Source organism: Pelophylax lessonae (genome assembly GCF_965119305.1).
Source record: "Pelophylax lessonae genome assembly, chromosome: 8".
NCBI classification, from domain to species: Eukaryota; Metazoa; Chordata; class Amphibia; order Anura; family Ranidae; genus Pelophylax; species Pelophylax lessonae.
The window spans coordinates 107,283,085-107,302,856 of record NC_138775.1 but is presented as its reverse complement, the minus strand read 5'-3'; the positions used below and the strand labels follow the sequence as shown (position 1 = coordinate 107,302,856).

General features: G+C 43.2%; 1 protein-coding gene across 2 annotated transcripts in view; it reads left to right on the top strand.

Moving 5' to 3' along the window:
• The window catches only part of SGSM3 (small G protein signaling modulator 3), a 335,727-nt gene that overhangs the window by 124,259 nt on the left and 191,696 nt on the right, over positions 1 to 19,772 (top strand). For both annotated transcript variants that reach the window (XM_082265578.1, XM_082265577.1), the window contains exon 11: positions 12,411 to 12,538. In XM_082265578.1, the coding sequence (XP_082121704.1) occupies positions 12,411 to 12,538 (128 nt within the window). The remainder of the gene's footprint in view (positions 1 to 12,410; positions 12,539 to 19,772) is intronic.

The window sequence follows — 19,772 nt, the reverse complement described above, 5'->3', positions numbered from 1 at the left end:
AAAGTGAATGTATCGGTTTACAAACCAGACACAAATCAAATACAAATTAGGAGTGGCCATCCTAACATATTTAACACAGTGACACGCTCTGCAAGTCAGCTACAGAGGACGATGTGCTATACATCGAAACGCGTCTAGTGATTGGTCGAGCGTATCACGTGACCTCCGGCCGGTGTAGTGGATGCTGCGGGAGCAGTCAGCCGCCGAGCCGCTCTCTTCATTCATTCATTTTTTTGCATGATATTATACAATGTTTGTGAGTATATTCCCATTGTTTTTTCAATAAACACCCCCCTTTTTAAACGATCTTCACCATGAATGACTCTCTTTTCATGAGGACATCGGGGAGGAATTAATACTCACAGAAATAATTATACATCAAGCGGAGAAGCAGGGCACAACTATCCTTACATGCCTGAAAACTACCATCTAGCGGTGAGTAGATAACCAAAGGGGGAGACCCCGAACAAAGCACAAATCAAGCACTTTAGCACCTGCATGAGTTCAAGTGAAAAGATTCATCACGGCAACACGATGATATAATGGACATTGAGCCATATATTTATTTTCACCAATACTACAGCACTTAATGAGTTTTATGTATTGTATTATTTATTTAATTCATATGAAGTATTTCATTCATTCTATTATTTTATATGTATTTTTGATATATTTATAAACCTATTTAAGCAGCGCTGCAAATCACAGTAGTGGACCAATATAGCTGCAATTCACTCTGTTTGGTTATGCCCATGTTGAGGGAAAGGCCCAGAAAGATTTTAAAATCGGAAAACGTTATAGATTTCCAGCCGAATGGTCTGGCAAGGGGCGAATTTGGGTTGGCGGCGATAAATTGTTGTGCATATAAATTTGATTGATCCACAATAGATCTGAAAAGATCTTCCGTGAAGAACGGCTCAAAAAAGTTCAGGGGCGTAAAACCAGCTGTCTCCATGTGGATTCCAGGTTGGGCAGTGAATGGGGGAATTACTGGCGCTGTAGAATCAGTGGATTGCCAATTAGGATATGCCAGCGCATCAGGGAGGGCACTATGGGCTCTAAGGGCCTGTCTTCGAATACGCGGTGGCTGCGGGCCACTACTCGTGCTAGCCACCGCACCAGCTTCAACTGCACTTATGGGACTCGCCATGTCACCAAGTGTTACTGCAGTGCTGGTTGTACTAGGTCCAGGGTGTACTAGGCCGCTGGCGCTTGCCAGGCCACCAGGATGAGCAGCCGTACGAGCACCCTGCGATTCCTGCATCTCAACAACTCCAGAATGGGGTCGGGTACACCTGGGTCTAACAGGGACCCATCCGTCGTCTGAGCTATCTGTCAGGGAGCCGCTGCTGTCATCAGGTTCGTATACTAACCCTGATTCTACCAGTGAGGCTTCCCCATCGCTCTCATCTGACATGGTCAGTATACTATAAGCCTCTGCACTACTGTACCAACGTTTGGACATTTTGGTAACTAAATTTACTGGTACAGTAGTGTGACTCACAGGTAATAAAAGCACCTGGTTGTCAAGGACTATTTCAAGCGCTACCAAAAAACACTGCTAATGCTAGCAAGGATCAGGCCTGACTCTGCTAACACAGCGGTTTTGTGTGTTGTGTTTTTTTGTAAGTAACAGTAATCTATTGAATACTACACTTGCCTGGGTGGGGTGGGCTGGGCAGAGGGGTTAAATGCAGGTGCTGGCAGGAATCAGTGCTGATCGTTCAAACACCACGTTTTGGGAACCCTAAACTATGGGGACGCTAGTATAGTTCTGATCAGATATTGATCTGTTCAAACACTTTACTAGTAATGGAAGTGTATGTGCGTGTGTGTGTGTTGTAATCAAGGGGTTATTTCTAGCTATGCGCCAGGGATCTGCGCTTTTTTAGACTGACACTAACACTAGCTAATGTCACCTGTGTCACTAATAATAGTGATCAGAAAAAAAACTGTACACTATAAAAGTGACACTGTGACAGGGCAATGAAGGGGTTAACTGGGGGTGATCAGGGGGTTATATCTTTATTGGGGGGGGGTGGCGGGGACCCTAAACCTCCTTTGGGATAGAAACTAACTCGCTAGCGCAAACTCAAGTCACAATCACACTAATACAAAATACAGTAAAACTATATTACGTGTGTATTAGTTTGCAATGTGACAGGGGGGAAGGGGTTAACTGGATGTGATCGGGGGGATCAGGGGGTTAAATCTTTATTGGGAGGTGGTGGCGGGTATCCTAAGGATAAAAGGAACGACCGCAAGCGCTAAACCTGGTCACAAGTCACACCTTTATGGGTATATAGAAAATGCTATATACTGTATACAGTGTGTGTTGTGACAGGGGGTGTAGGGGGGATCAGGGGGTTAAATCTATATTGGGGGGGGTGGTGGGTATTTTAAGTGAAAAAGGGGGGGCCGCAAGCGCTACACCTGGTCACAAATCACACTTATACAGGTATATAGGAAAATGCTATATGCTGTATACAGTGTGTGTTGTGACAGGGGGTGTAGGGGTTAACGTCTCACCCTCCTGCTCCTTGTGATGACAATTGAGCGGCTACTCAACCGCATCATGTAAAGAAGGATTCCACGCTATGGTCAGCAACAGGCTACAGCCTCCCTCAAATATAGCCCTAAGGGTTATACAGATGTAAATAGAAACAGAGGAGGAATAGGTGGTGCTGCCTAGGGGGAATATTTTGATTAAACCTGGTGAACTACAACCAAGAGCAATAAATAAATTGTGAAACCGATATAATTGCTATGTGTGAGTGTCACACGTGATTAATTGCTACATAAATAAAAATTCCTCATACAAAATTGGATAATAATTAATAAATAATACATCAAAATCGCTGGATAGATCTAATTGGAGCAGGTCTGCCTGAGATCCCTACAGAAGTATCACGTCCCAATCTCTGGATAGGTATGGCTGGTGCAGGTATGCCTGAGATTCTCAAATGTAGCCACAAAGGCTTCGAATGCCTGTCTAATTAGAGGTCCCCAGATAAATAAAGATAGAAAGGTCACATAGTGTGAAACCGCATTGGGTAAATTTTATTAAAAACCAAGTTAGGTACTCACATACTCAGACGTAGATTAAGCCTGGTATGAAACATTGATTCCAGAACACAGATGAGTTCCACAGACCGGAAGCGGAAGTGACGTAATAGAGCATCGTAATGAGTGCGGTCCAGGGTGAGTGGGGAGCACGAGCACATCTACTTCACCATTCACCATCAAGTTTTATCTGGGACTGGCATTTCTATGAACTATTTTTCGCAAGGAGTGATTTAATCATATATTACTTATTTATTCACTGTAGCTTTCACTTTATTGGTCTTGGGCATATCCTTAATTTTTCTGTGTATGGGGTTTACAGCACGTACCACTTCTCAGCACTAGTCACTTTTTGGAGTAGTGTCAATGGAATATTTATTGATTGCCTTTCATTTTTAATCATTTATATACGCAGTATTTATTTATATATACAGGTTTATTCACATTTCTCACTTACAATTTATGACTATCCTGTATAATAGTGTCCTTTGCAGTGTTCATTAACACCTTTTTTCCTTTTCCAGCACATGTCACTTTTCATATATACATACTAGTTTTGATATATTAATTATTAATTGTTATCCAATTTTGTATGAGGAATATTTATTTATGTAGCAATTTTTCACGTGTGACACTCACACACTCTACATAGCAATTATTTCTGTTTCACAATTTATTTAGTGCTCTTGTGTCATTACACAAAAGCTGACCATCGGCTCTAGACAATGGTAGGGGGGTGATGCCTCTAGCTGCAGGCATCACCCCCCGGTACAACCCCCTGAAGCCAAGGCAGCATATTTGCGTTCTGTCGGCACAAAGGGGTTAAGGAATAAACCTCACCAGACCCCAATGCCCCCATTCTTATGAGTAGGCAAAAGCACTTGATGTAGTAATAATAATTCCACTTACAAGACTCTACATCACTTCTCCACCTTTCTTAAAACCTAAACTCTTGTTCTGATATATGCAGGAAAAAGAGAGTAAAGAAGGCCTCCACTAGTCTATTACTTCCAATACCAAATAATTTATTAAGAGTATTACTCAAATTTAAAAAAAAAAATTAACAAGCATTGTACAAAAGAGCTGGCAGATCAGTAGCATTCCCACAACTGTCTCACTACCTCCATGCTGGTTCCGACCACTGTAAGGAGCTCGCCACTTGTTCTCCCAATGCCACTGCCTTATTTCCGGTAGCTGCGTTTTGTCACTTCCAACTTGTCACAGGGGGTGGCTACATAGCTCAGCAATCCGGCTTATCAATTTTATATAATTGCCCCTATATTTAGAACCATCGATTTTAGATAGAGAATTATACCATCAGCAAATAATGGATATGTTGTCTGATCAAGAACATACATTAGGTTACCTAAAGATCCCATATTGAGATATAAGGGGAAGTTAAAGCATTAATAGAATTCGGATATAGGACTGACTAAGAAGGAAAAGAGATACTGAACACCTAGCGCATGTAGGATCTCAATAATATACCGTCTCCCTAAAATACATAAAAATGTGCAATGCACTCCGGCTCATCCTGTTGCCAATGTAATTGGGTCAGTTACAGCAAGGTTAGGATAGTACCTTGATAAATTCCTTCAACCTAGTGTAATAGCTACTAAATCCTTTTTAAAGGATACTAAAGATTTTTTACGTGATATTAAAGATTTTAAATTACACACCGAAACATCAACCTATCTGGTAATGGAGGATATATCATCCCTGTATGCCATTATCCAACATGATGACGCCTTATTACCAATAAATTGGACACTAAGTCAAAGAGAAGATATAACCCATGCTCAAATTTTTGGTACCAAGATACAACAATTCTACATCCAAAAAAATGGCGTGGTGGTGGGCGCAAGGTTTGCAACAAGCTTTACAAATATTTTCATACTTGAGTGGGAGGACAGATATAGTACATCTAGACCTGAATTAAGGATTTACAGACATATTATTGATGATCTAATGTTTTTATATAGGAAAGCTCGGAGGAAAACTTCCATTCGTTGCACCTTACTAATAATAATAATATCAAATTTGAATGCCAGTGGGACAATCAGTCCATTAATTTCTTAGATTTAACAATATTTAGACAGGAGGATAGTCTGGCTACTAAAGTATATTTTAAACCGACAGACCGCAAAAGCTACCGGTCTACTAATAGTGGAAGACATCCCCGTGGTTACGGAATATTTCACGTGGACAAATGATACGTATGAGAAGAAATTGTACTTTTGATCAGGATTTCATTAACCACTCCGGAAGGTTTTACCCCCTTAATGACCAAGCCATTTCTTGCGATTCGTCACTGCATTACTTTAACAAAAAATTGCGCGGTCGTGCGACAATTGATGTCCTTTTTTCCCACAAATAGAGCTTTCTTTTGGTGGTATTTGATCACCTCTGCAGTTTTTAGATTTTGCGCTATAAACAAAAAAAGAGCAACGATTTTGACAAAAACACAATATTTATTTACTTTCTGCTATAAAACATTCCCAATAAAATTTTTTTATTTTTTTATCAGTTTAGGGCAATTTGTATTCTGCTACATATTTTTGTTAAAAAAAATCCCAAAAAGCGTATTTTAATTGGTTTGCGCAGAAACTACAAACTACGGGATAGATTTTTGGACTTTTTATTTTATTTATTTTTTGTTTTTAGTAATGGCGGCGATCAGCAATTTTTAGCAGGACTGCGACAATGCGGCGGACAGATCAGGCCTCTTACTGACATTTTTGACTCTTTTTGGGGACCAGTGACATTAATACAGTAATTAGTGCTAAATAATATGCACTGTTACTGTATAAATGACACTGGCATGGAAGGGGTTAAGACTGGGGGTGATCAAAGGGTTAAATGTATGCCTGTTTGTGCTTTCTGACTGTGGGGGGGTTTTCAGCTTTGCTGAAACTCATGATATCTCTCTGCCTGTGTGACAGAAGACCCGCCTGCTTTGTTTACAAGCAGGCGGGTCTTCTGTCAGTTTCTGTGAAGATTGTGGGAGGGCGGCCGACATCTAATCACAGCGGGAGCACAGTCTCGGCGGTGCGCATGCCACCAAGACCGCGTGTACATAATCACGTAGATCTGCGGGATTATGCACTGCTGCAGTAAATCTGCGTGGGGCGGTCGGCAAGTGGTTAAACAGACATTCATACAGAAAGGGAATAGGGAGAGTACATCGGATCAGGAGATACAGAAAATATTGGCTACATGGGATCAATGTCTAGCAGATAAAAATGATAGATCAGATAGGAATGATAAACAGTGGAGTTTAATTTATGACTTTCGTAGTGAGTGTAGGGAGATTGAAAGCATAAATCGACAACACTGGCATGCCCTGTTAATAGATAAGACTTTAAAGGGGTTGTGTCATGTACCTGGAGATGGAGCCTGACGTGGAGAGGAAGGTGGCCTACACCTCTGGCCTAGTACCCCTGATAATGCAAATAGGAGGCACAGAAGCCTGGAGTGGCACGAGTGCATAGAAGTTCAGATGGTGAAGGCTGCAGATGTGAAGTCCGTGCGTACTTGGATGCAGGCTGGATCGTGACGCAGACACCAGGTACTTGGCAGACTGACTGGTCACAGGCAGCAGATGCTTTGCAGGCTGGCAGATCACAGGCAGCAGACACTTGGCAGGGTGATAGGAAGCAGACAGCAGGAAGTCAGAACGTTTGTTATCTTAACGCATTCTATGCATAAGGATAAAAAGCTTTCTGTGTACCTGAATCCCATCTCTATCCAGCGATGCCCACGAGTCCCTCAGCCTTCTGGGACTCTCTCTCCTAATTGGCAGACACATAGCAGAGGTGCCATTGGCTCCCACTGCTGTCAATCAAACTCAGTCAGTCAGGAGAGAGTTGGGGCGGGGCCATACGGCAACTCCGTGTCTGAATGTTCCAGCCAGGGACCCGAGAAGTGGAGGATCTGGGCTGCCCTGTGCAAAACCATTACACAGAGGAGGTAAGTATAACATGTTTGTTATTTTATTAGAAAAAAGGGGAAAAAAAAACGAGACTTTAATATCACTTTAAATTTAGTGTTACCCAGATCATCCTCCTTTTATATATAGAAAAACCCCATATTTTGGAGAAAGAATAGTCAAAAAGATTTTGGACCCCTTCCCCCAATAAGATCCTTCTTTCCAGGAAGAAAAGGATTTTCAACATGTGGCAAATGTAAGGCATGTAATCATACCAGGAATATTGTTGAGGCGTTTGACATTTCAGTCGAAATATACAGTTGAGGAATAGAAGACTAATGACTTTATCACCTGTGACACTACACATGTGGTTTATGCACTTACCTGCCCTTGTGGATTAATGTATATTGGAAGGATTAAATGCACCCTTAAAAAGAAGGGAAGGGAAACATGAACAGAACATTCTGAAAGTGTACAAATACCACAATGTCAGATCATTACAGATCATTCTATGATAGAGACTCAACCTCACTCCATTTATGGGGTATGAAAAGGGTATCTCCATCATCAAAGGGCTCAGATTCGGTCAGAGACTAGAGATGGCCTGAGCACCCCCCTGTTTGGTTAGCAGCAGAACTCCCTAACAGGGGAAAACTTCTAACCCAAATGGCGTACCCGATTGAAGTCTATGGGAGCCGAACAGGAAAAATCAAAAGTGCCCATTTTGAAGGCTTTTATGCAAGTAACTGGCCATAAAAGGGGTATGGGGGTCCGGGTACTGCCTTGGGGGACATGTAGCAATGCAAAATTTTCTTTAACCACTTACCGCAAAGTGACGTAGCCCTACGTCGGCAAACTTTGCGGGGGTTTACCGGGGTGATGCCTCTAGCTAGAGACACCATCTCGGTACCGTGGTTTAGAGCCAACGGTCGGCTTTCCGTGGGTAATGACCGATGCGGCTCGGGAGCCGCTCGATCGTTGCCCGGGTGAGCAGGAAAGGACGTCCCTCCCGCCGCCTTCCGTGACTTTGCTCAGGGCTCCCGTCCCACCGGGAGCCCCGAGCACCCAGCCGGCATGTCCGCCGGCTGGATGGAGTCCCGCTCAAAGCCGGAAACGGCTTTGATCGGGTCTCCGATGACGTAACCCGGAGGCGGCGTCCATGACGTCACTTCCGGGTTACTGTGCTGCAAAAGGCGGCACATTTAAAAAACGGCTGTATGCAAAAACGCAGTTTTCGGGGTTTTGCATGCATGGAAGTGTAGTGGAGGGGTCTAGGGTCTTTTAGACCCTCGATCCCTCCATAAAGAGTACCTGTCACTGCATATTGGTGTCACAAGGGATGTTTACATTGCTTGTGACAGCAATAAAAGTGATCAGATTTTTAAAAAAAAAAACCTGCAAAAAAAAATAAAATAAATAGGAAAAAAAAAAAATGTAGCCGCCCCCATCACCGTTAGCTCGCGCACAAAAAAAAACGTATATGGAAGTCGAGCCGCAAATTAAATCGCTGTTCAAACCACACTTGTGAGGTATCGCCGTGATCGCGAGAGCGTGGGCAATAATTAAAAAAAAGAGCTACACTCTAACTCTAAACTGGTAACCATTAAAAAAAAATGTAAAACGTCGCCTATTGAGATCTCTATTGACTGTAGTTTGTCGCCATCCCACGGGGGGGGGGGGGGGGGGCGCGCAATTTTAAACCGTAACATGTTGGGTATCTATTTACTCGGCGTGACATAATCTTTCACAATATACAAAAAAATGGGCAAATTACTGTTTAGTATTTTTTAAATGCAGTGAAATGTGATTTTTCAAAATTTTCCCCAAAAAATTGCGTTTTAAAGACCGCTGCGCAAATACCGAGTGACAAAAAATTTTGCAATGACCGACATTTTATTCTTCAGAGTCTTTGCTAAAAAATATATACATAATGTTTGGGGGTTCTAAGTAGTTTTCTAGGAAAAAATACTGGTTTTAACTTGTAAACAAAAAGTGTCCGAAATAGGGCTGGGGCTTAAGTGGTTAAAAACAATCTTTTTTTTTTTTTTTTTTTTTTTTTTTTTTTTTTAGGAGCAGTGTTTTTAATGATGCTTAAAATGCAACAATTTAAATTGACTCGGGGTTGCATATGCCGGCACTTGGCTATTGAAAAAAAAAAAAGAAAAGGAGTGGGGTCCCCCCGAAAATCCATACCAGACCCTTATCTGAGCATGCAGCCTGGCAGGGGTTTACTCACTTTTTTTGCCATTGGTTTAGACATTATTGGCTGTGTGTCAAGTTATTTTGAGGGGACAGCAAATTTACACTGTTATACAAGCTGTACACTCACTACTTTATGTTCTACTTTATGTTGAAGCAAAGTGTAATTTCTTCAGTGTTGTCCTATGAAAAGATATAATAAAATATTTACAAAATGTGAGGGGTGTACTCACTTTTGTGAGATACTGTATATGTGTGTGTGTGTATATATATATATATATATATATATATATACACACACACACACACACACACACACACACACACACACACACACACACACACACACACACACACACACTATACTACCAAAAGTATTGTGACACCTGCCTTTACACGCACATGAACTTTAATAGCATCTCAGTCTTCGTCCTTAGGGTTTATATTGAGTTGGCCCAAACTTTGCAGCTATAACAGCTTCAACTCTTCTGGGAAGGCTGTCTACAAGGTTTAGGCATGTTTCTGTCTATGGAAATGTTTGACCTTTCTTCCAGAAGTGCATTTGTGAAGTCGGGCACTGATGTGGACGAGAAGGCCTGGCTGGCAGTTCATCATTCATCCCAAAGGTGTTCTATCGTGTTGAGGTCAGGACTGTGTGCAGGCCAGTCAAGTTCCTCCACCCCAAACCCGCTCATCCATATCTTTATGGACCTTTCTTTGTGCACTGCTCAAAATCATTTGGTGGAGGGTGGATTATGGTGGGGGGTTTGTGTTTGTGGTTGGGCTTGGCCCCTTAGTTCCAGTGAAGGAAACTCTTAAGGCGTCAGCATACCAAAACATTTTGGACAATTTCATGCTCCTAACTTTGTGGGAACAGTTTGGGGATGGCCCCTTCCAGTTCCAACATGACTGCACACCAGTGCACAAGCAAGACCCATAAAGACATGGATGAGAGAGTTTGATGTGGAAGAACTTGACTGGCCTGCTCAGAGTCCTGACCTCAACCTGATGGAACACCTTTGGGATGAATTAGAGTGGAGACTGTGAGCCAGGTCTTCTCGTCCACATCAGTGCATAACCTCACAAATGCACTTCTAGAAGAATGGTCAAACATTCCCATAGACACACGCCCAAATCTTGTGGACAGCCTCTCTAGAAGAGTTGAAGCTGTCATAGTTGCAAAGTGTGGGCAAACTCAATATTGAACCCTACGGACTAAGACTGGGATGCCATTAAAGTTCATATATATATTGGAATAAAACCACAAGTGTATGAAGATGGCCCCTTAACTATTTTTAGCATTTTTTTGTATTTTATTCTGTACAGGTGCATATTTATGCACTTCTAGACCAGTAAAAGCATTGATCTATAATTGTGTGAATTGTTCCTTGACTTTAATGGGGGGACTATATCCTTTAGACTTCATCTACCTGGTATTTATAGTTAAATAAAAATTGGTGCTGAATGGGTGTTTTCATTAAGTCCTATTTTTCACTACTTGGCCTAGATCAAGTTTCCACCTGGCCAGCTGCATTTCTTTGGCCTGTGAGTTAGCCAAAAGATGCGTGGAACATTTTAATTTCTATCCACCTTACTGCAATAAATACTGAACATTTGACTAACACTACAGGAAATAGGTTGGGTAGAAAACAGACGTGCATATGGGCACAGTGTAGACATTCAATTTTTTTTTTTTCTTTTAAGCCCGTAGCTTGTGAAACACACTCAAAAGACTTCACCCGGTGCATAAAAAAGTGCACACACACAAACGTGAGGAACACAAAAAGTGCACAGGGTGTGCGAACAAATGGTCTTCCCTCCGAAGAGGTAGGACCCGAACCTCGATCCCCCGGGGCGCAAGACTCCTGACAGGGATTTAAGGTACTCATGGTCTGTCTGGCCGAAACCAGACTGACCCCGTTCTTCAGGGGGACTGCCGAAACAGCCCCCACCGAGTACTAAGTTGGGCTCCCCCGAAGGGAGACCCCATGAGAGAGGGCAGACCAAGCCAAAAGGCCATATCCACCCCCTCCCAAGACTCAAGGCAGGGCCCAAGGACCCACACCCTACAAGTCGTGCAGGTGAAAAAAAGGTGATAGAAAAGTGACAAACTACAAAGAAAAAGCACACACAAACAAAAAGGTGGGGGAGGGGAAGTGGAAAGGTGAATTAGTGCCTAAGTGAAAAACAAAGGCAGGCCTTCCGGCCGGAATAAAAATTCCTCTGGTCGAAGCCAAAAGGCCTTGCCCAAGAGGCAGGTGCTTAAAAAAGTGTGCGTAGGTGCAGTGACCATGGTGCCGAAAAACTCAAGGCGAGCTGCCCCTCACCAGTGAGAATTAAGGCACCCCTGGGCTGCCACCCCAGGGGCACATACACTACGGGCTTTCTCTACCCCGGCCCAAAGGCCAGACCGAGTGTAGCCCTATCCTACCAGGAGGCATCAGAACTTTGGACAGCTTAGGGAGAACCTACCTTCAACTGGGGACAAGCCTTTTGCAAGGCCAGATTCAACCCAGGAGGAAAGGCTCCCCCACCGCCACCGCCGTTCCTTTCCAATCACATCCAGGAGCAGTACTAACTGGCCACGGAACCAATCCAGTTTTCTCGCTCCCTTCAAACTGGTAGGGGCGGACCCATTCAAATCAGAAGGCAATGGAACCATCCGGCTTTCTCTGATGTGGCTTACTTCCCAGTCCCCCGGTTGTTCCGGAGCGCCCTGGTTCATTTCGGCCCCCACCGATACTAACCATCAGGTTCCATACCAACTGATAAGAACAGATACTACACTTGATCTTAGCCAAAAGGCCGAGAAGCGAGTGTAAACATTCAATTGAAGATTTACTGAGTAGTAGAATATTTTGGTGTTCCTTCTTTTTACATTGTGTGTTGCTGTTCTTTCTTTCTTTCAAATCTTAAGTAATTTGCTGTTAATTTAAAAAGTTTTGTGTAAGTTTTGCAATAACAGTTGCTTAATTTAAATACATTCTGTTGCAAATGTAGCTGACTTACTTTGGGGATCGATAATTCAAAGCAAGTACATAATTTTAGTAAATTGTGCATACAAAAATGTAAATGTTCACATTTTGTAAGCAACTCTCTCTCTCTCAACATCCCCCTAAGCTACATCAAAATGTGGAAGCTTTATAAACCCAAACTGTCTGCTAAAGAATGTATGTCTATGGGAGTTGTATCTGATTGTGCATTTTTATCTCTACTACAGGCGATGATGACTTTGAAGCTCTAAAAGCCAAGAATATCAAACAGACCGCATTGGTTGCAGATCTGCGGGAAGCCATACTGCAAGTTGCACGTCACTTCCAATGCACTGACCCTAAAAACTGCAACATTGTGAGTCAAACGTCAGTGTATTCTTGCTTATGATAGGGACAGAGATGTTCGCTTACCCTTACACTTATATACTGTGGAATATTAACCTGCATTGGAATAACACAACTATTGTTTTACCACATTTGGTATTTTTAAAGAGGTCCTGTTATTTATTTAAAGAATGCAGGTAAAAGTACAGTTTTCTCTTCCATTGAGGGACACAAGAATTCAGATACTGTCTGGTTATACTGCTGCCTACAGAGGGATTGGACCTTGGTAAACGAAAAATTGTGGACCAGCAGCAGGCTAACCTGTCCTCTACCAAGCAGACCTTGGTTCTTCACTATTGCCCTAGAAGGATGGATATATATCCCTCCCTTTTGGTAGTTCAGGTTTCGGTGAACCTTCAATTTACACTTATGGGGATCTTTCTCTAGTTCTTGCTAGGCTTGTATTCCTTAATTTTTTGCCAATATATAAAAAAACTTAACTTTAAGAACAGAACATTTTCTAAGGATGAGGGCTGCTCTCACTCAAGTCCTAGTCTCGGAGGGAATATTGGCTTTGATGAACACAGAACAAAATATATTCCCATGGGCAATACATTTAAAAATAAACCTATGTGGCTCTTGACCAAAGTTAAGAAAATGCTATACATTGTGAGAAAAGAGGTTTTTAAAAAATATAAGAATTAAGAATCATCATCATCATCATTTTAATGTTACAAAGAATATAACAGAATATGCAAAAAGAAAATCAAACCCGCAAAAAAATGTAAAACAAACATCAGGTTGCAAAAGATAGTAGGACAAACCCCCACAAATTCTTCATATATATTAGTAGCCAAAAGGTCAGGTCTGAGCATGTAGGCCCTTTACAAAATATTCTAGAGCAGGTGACTGGGGACAAAGAGAAGGCAAATTTATTAAATACTTTCTTCAGTTCTGTGTATACAAAGGAGTATGGGGGAGCTCATGTCCAAAACGTGAATGTTGTTGACACAGCCTCAAATGATCCACAATGGCTCAAAATTGATATTGTCCAGAAATATTTAGACAGCATAAAGGTGAATAAAGCACCTGGACGGGCTGGCATACACCCACGGATCCTTAAAGAATTGAGCTCTGTCATTTCAAAGCCATTGTTTATAATTTTTAGGGACTTATGAATGACTAGGATAGTACCACTGGACTGACATAAGGCCAATGTGGTGCCTATATTTTAAAAGGGATCAAAGTCTTTACCAAGTAACTTTAAAAGTTTAACTTCTATAGCTAGGAAGATACTGGAGAGTTTAATAAAAGCAACAAAAAGTTACTATAGTTGTTGGAGCAACACCACATCCCAATTTGTACTAGAAAGATGTTTTACGGAAAAGAAACTGGATTTTAAAGGATGTTGTCACCTTTAATCAGAATGATTCACCAATACACTTTTATTCTAAAAATTTTATTTTTATTATAAATTCATTAAAAAGATTGTTTTGGGGTAATCACCCCCTAAAAACATGGGAAAGTTCAGCACACCATATTCACTATTTCAACCCCAATTTGGAGGCCCTATACCCTACACAATATCCTACAGAAAATTGAATATAATATCTCATATAGCAAAAAAGAGAGGGGAGGGTTGCCTCATCCCAACACATTTCGCTCTGTAGGCTTCCTCAGGGGCTTAAGTGGTGCTGCTAAGTATGGCTGCTGGAAAAAGGAAAACCCATATGACAGTGCATGATCACATATAAAGTGTATAATAAACAATAAACAGTGCTTTAATGCAACTTTTAGGACTTACAATGGGTATCAAGAACAATAGACAATATCTATCCCTGAAGGATCAGGTCAAAAAGCATTCATGATCTCTCCCAGCATAGTCAAAAAATGTGAATAGTGCAAGATGGAAACCAGTGTAGGAGCGGATTCCTAGGCAAAACAGAACCTCCCACGAGGTCCCGGACACTGCCCAAAAGAGGGGCATAGCATCAATTCCCATCAATTCAAAAGCCTAAACACAATAAAAATAGAAGTGGAGATATTATTAGGGGGGGGGGGGATAACTTCTCTGGTTTAAAGGAATAAGTGACTGCCCATATATATATATCTTAGATGTACAGTGGGGATCAAAAGTTTGGGCACCCCAGGTAAAAATTTGTATTTATGTGCATAAAGAAGCCAAGGAAAGATGGAAACATTTCCAAAAGGCATCAAATTACAGATTAGACATTCTTATAATATGTCAACAAAAGTTAGATTTTATTTCCATCATTTACACTTTCAAAATAACCGAAAACAAAAAAATGGCGTCTGCAAAAGTTTGGGCACCCTGCAGAGTTAATATCTTGTACTGCCCCCTTTGGCAAGTATCACAGCTTGTAAACGCTTTTTGTAGCCAGCCAAGAGTCTTTCAATTCTTGTTTGAGGTATCTTTGCCCATTCTTCCTTACAAAAGTCTTCCAGTTCTTTGAGATTTCTGGGCTTTCTGTCACGCACTGCTCTTTTAAGGTCTATCCATAGATTTTCAATTATGTTGAGGTCAGGAGATTGTGAAGGCCATGGCAAAACCTTCAGTTTACGCCTCTTGATGTAATCCCCCGTGGATTTCGAGGTGTGTTTAGGATCATTATCCATTTGTAGAAGCCATCCTCTTTAACTTCAGCTTTAATACAGATGGCATCAAGTTACCATCCAAAATTTGCTGAAATTTTATTGAATCCATTTTTCCTTCTACTCGTGAGATGTTCCCTGTGCCACTGGCTGCAATACAACCCCAAAGCATGATTGATTCACCCCCATGCTTAACAGTTGGACAGAGGTTCTTTTCATTAAATTCTGTGCCCCTTCTTCTAAAATTGAAAAAGTTAAATTTTAACCTCATCGATCCACAGAACTTGTTTCCAAAATGCATCAGGCTTGTCTATATGTTCATTTGCAAAGTTCAAACGCTGATTTTTGTGGTGAGGACGAAGAAGAGGTTTTCTTCTAATGACTCTTCCATGAAGACCATATTTGTACAAGTATCTCTTTATAGTGGAATAGTGTACCACAACTCCAGTGTCTGCCAGATTTTTCTGGAGGGATCGTGCAGTCAAACGTGGGTTTTGAATGATTTTTCTCACAATCCTGCAAGCTGTTCTGTCTGATATTTTTCATGGTCTTCCAGATCTTGCTTTAACTTCCACTGTTCCTGATGACTGCCATTTCTTAATTACATTCTGAACAGAGGATATTGACATCTGAAAACGCTTTGCTATCTTCTTATAGCCTTCTCCAGCTTTGTGAGCATCAACTATTTTCAGTTTCAGTTTTCTAGACAACTACTTAGAAGATCCCATGGTGCTGATTGTTGGGGCAAGGTCAGATGAGTCTGGGCATTTAAAACCTTTGAGATTGACATCACCTGGTCTTCCCAGACGATGAGTGAGAACAATCCATGACACTGGCAGGTCTCAGCCTTGCAAAGGGGGCAGTGCATTCTATAAATTCTGCAGGGTGCCCAAACTTTTGCAGAAGCCATTTTTTTGTTTTCTGTAATTTTGAAAGTGTCAATGATGGAAATAAAATCTAACTTTTGTTGACATATAAGAATGTGTAATGTGTAATCTGTAATTTGCTTTTTGGAGATTTTTCCATCTTTCCTTGGCTTCTTTATGCACATTAATACAAATTTGTACCTGGGGTGCCCAAACCTTTGATTCCCACTGTATATCTGTTGTGGTGCACTCATTAGATTCTACAGAGCAGACCAAACCAGATGACACAACTTAATAAGAGTATAAAACAAAGAGTTTAGTGGCCAGAGAAACATCCCCATAGTGCTGTATACATCACTGTAAAGAATCACACATAACTACTGATACCTTATAATATAGATGGGTCGATGTCAGAAAACCATGCATGTCCAGTAGTGGCAGTGCAATGGGCAGAACTCTGCTGCCATCTTGTGGATAAAATCTCAAAATGCAGCCACCACAGTGACAAATCTCATGGGCTAAACAGAAGTCCATCCAACGAGTAATTACTCAGTATATACAAATGCACGAACCATATAGTAACAGTATTATCAGACTAACCGGTATGATTACTGCAGACACTCGGATATTATCAATACATACATAAAAGCGGACCTTCAGTCATTTTTTCATCTTTCAATCTATTAAATCCTCTGCCCTTGTTGTTTTAACCTTGCATAATAGTAAAACATTTTTTTTCTGCCAGTAAATACCCTTATACAGTCCACTTCCTCTTTCTTGTCTGGTCATTAGCCTAGGCTAATGACATTATGCACATCTCTCTCTCTCTCTCACTCTTGTGAGAGTTTACCAGCAAGGGAGGAGGGGTGAGTCAAAGAAGAGCTGCAGAGCAGTAGGGGGCAGGATGAGGGCGGAGATAACCGGAGACTGCAGAGATCCATGAGTATTAGTAGAGGAGAAATGTGCAGGCAAGCAATGGTGTGAGTGTGTCTGTGTATATTTATGTGTGTGTGTCTGTTTAAATCCAGGAAGTGACTAGGCAGTAGCTTCAGCTGCCCACAGTTACAATGGCTGCAGTCAGACTTAGTGGAGGGAGATTTCTGCAGCCTATTTGGCAAGAACAGAATCACAGTATATATAAAATAATGTGCAAAGTGATTGGAGGGAAGCTTCAGAATGGTAAATATGTTCCTCTTGCGTCCTCTGACAGTCACCGCCCGATGGTATTAGCCTTCACTAATGGGTAATGGTGCCCTCTGCAGGAGCAAGGCTCGGCAGATATTTGATTATCAGGTTAATACAAAAAGCTTTTATACCTCGGCCACTAGGGGGCCATTCCCTCAGCCATTATCCTGAACCCAATCTGATATTACCTCAGTTTTATGCTGCCTAGCTCAGGAGCTGGTTAGGTTTCTCTGACTGAGACCTTGTGTCTCAGTTTTCTTTATGTTTTTTTTCTGAATTCATGTGTTTTTCTTTGCACAATAGATTTTATTTTCTCTCACTATCACTAGTTAGGGATTCCTTTCCTGGATGACTACAAGTGACTGCAGAGCTGGGTATTATAGATCCTTATGGAGTCCCAGCCTGCCAACGAGCGGCACAGGTTACTGGTACGCCTAGGCCTCGCAACGGCAGTGCCCCTCCGTATGGGGACGAGCCTGCGGAGCTGCGTCTTCGCTGAGGGTGTCTCAACCTGGATCGCCCGCGTGTTGCCAGCATCCCTCCTTGGCTGACGGCACCCCCACTTAGGGTGGAAGGTCTCCCGTATCTGAGCGGTGCCCGCTTCCTGGACTGGTGAGTACTGATACCGCCTTGTCCCTGGGGACTTTTGGGGGATTGTGGGCAGAGCAGGGCTGGTGGTCTCTGTAGGATCCCCCTTCTGGCCAGGTTGTTGGTTTTCTCCCTTTCTCCCTGCTCCCGCTGGGGGCGCTGTATGGGGTACTTGTAGTACTTGGGGGGGGGGGGGGGGGTGCTCCATAACTTTATTTTGTGTACGCTTTTTTTGCCGCCATTTGGAGCGGCCGCCATGTTTATGGTGGGCAGATTGCTAGGCTCTGTGTGAGGACAGCAGCCATTTTAGGATTGTGCACATGCTCCCGATCGTGCGCCATCTTGGATGTGGGCAAATGCCTAGTAAGGGCAAGCAGCCATTTTCCCTGTGTGATTTTTTTTTTTTGAGTTTCAATAGGCACCTTTTGTCTTGGCTCGAGGGCTGGGCCTCTAGAGGCGTGAGGTCACTTCCTCCTTCTTCACTGATCTCCTGTGTAAAAATATGCTGACAGGCTGGGGGATTTTTGTTAATCCTTCTGTCATTTTTCAACCAAAACGTTTCTTACTTGTTGCTGGTGTGTTTTCTGAGGGGGCACTTTCAGCTAGTGCAGATTGTGGGGGGTCCCGCGGGAACCGCCGATTTAAAGGGCCAGCGTCCCTTTTAATTTTTATGGCAAACATGGACTCCCGGGCCAGCAAATCCCCTGCAGGCCTGGTGGGGACTTCGGGTCCACCCTGAAGCCTCTGCCATGACCTCTATATCTGCTGTTCTTGCCACTTTGGCGTCCCAGGTGGATCTGCTGATGTTGGAACGCTTCTCCAAAAAACGACCTGTGCCCTCCCAGTCCTCTGAGCCAAAAATGTGTTGCCACGGACAATGGTCCCCCTGAAGGGTCCCGGTCCTCCGCTTCTGAGGGGGAGGAGGAGGCATCTTTCTCCTTGGTAGCGCGGGTACACGCGCTACGATGGATGTTCCCCTTAGAGACGTTAAAAAGAAACTCTTATCTTGACGATGAGCTGTCTCAGTCAAGTCAGCGGTCCGCTTTTGGGGTTCCGAAGGGCCCAGAAGTCGGGTCAGGCTTTTTCCCTGCCCTGTGGAATTTCACCGGAGTGTGAATGACCAGTGGCGGTGCACAGGCACATGTTGATGGTGCCTAAGCGTTTTTTCCGTCCGCTATCCAATTTTTGGGGGGAGGGGGACAAACGTTGAACGGTGTCCCCAAGAATGGGGATCACGCTGTGTCTAGGCTGTTTAAGTCCACTTTGATGCCAGTAGAGGATTCCTCGGTATTCAGGGATCCGGCAGATGGGCGTGTGGAAGCACTCGCCCGCCACGTTTCTCTGGTGGAGGTTTCCCTGTTAAACCCTGTTTTTTGCCTCGGTGATGGCCTATCAGGCTCTCGTGGCATGATCCAAGTTTCTTCGCAGCACTCTGGTGGCGGAGTCGACCTTTCCATCTGCCCTTGCCATGGTGGATTGCACCCAGACTGGGATGTCCTTGTGCGACGCAGCCTTGGACGAGACCCCGTTGGTCGCCTGACCACGCATCCAAAAAAGACGGTTTCTGAGGTCCCCTATGTGGGGGGTCATCTTTTTGGGAAAACTCTAGATGAGTTAATTAAGGGGCTCTCTGGTAGGTAAGAGTACTCTGTTGCCCCAGGTCTCTAAGGGTAAGCCCCCCCCCCCGCACACGGCGGGGGCCCTCCTTCAAGACTCAACGTAATTCCTTTCGTGCCTTGGGACGCAGGAGAAGGGTAGACCCTTTCCGACCTCCCGGTGGCCACAAGAAGCCGTGGACGGGTAGACCGAGAGCCGGTCAGTCTGGCTCGGTGGCCCAGTCTACCTCTTCCTGAAAGGACGACCTCACCCGTTGTCGGGGTAGGGGGACGTTGGTGTTGCTTTCGGGAGCCCTTGTTGTCCGGCATTCAGGACAAGTGGGTTCACGAGCGGATTCGTTCAGGGTACAAGATCGAGTTCGATCTCGCCCCGCAGACAGGTTCTTTCCGTCCAATC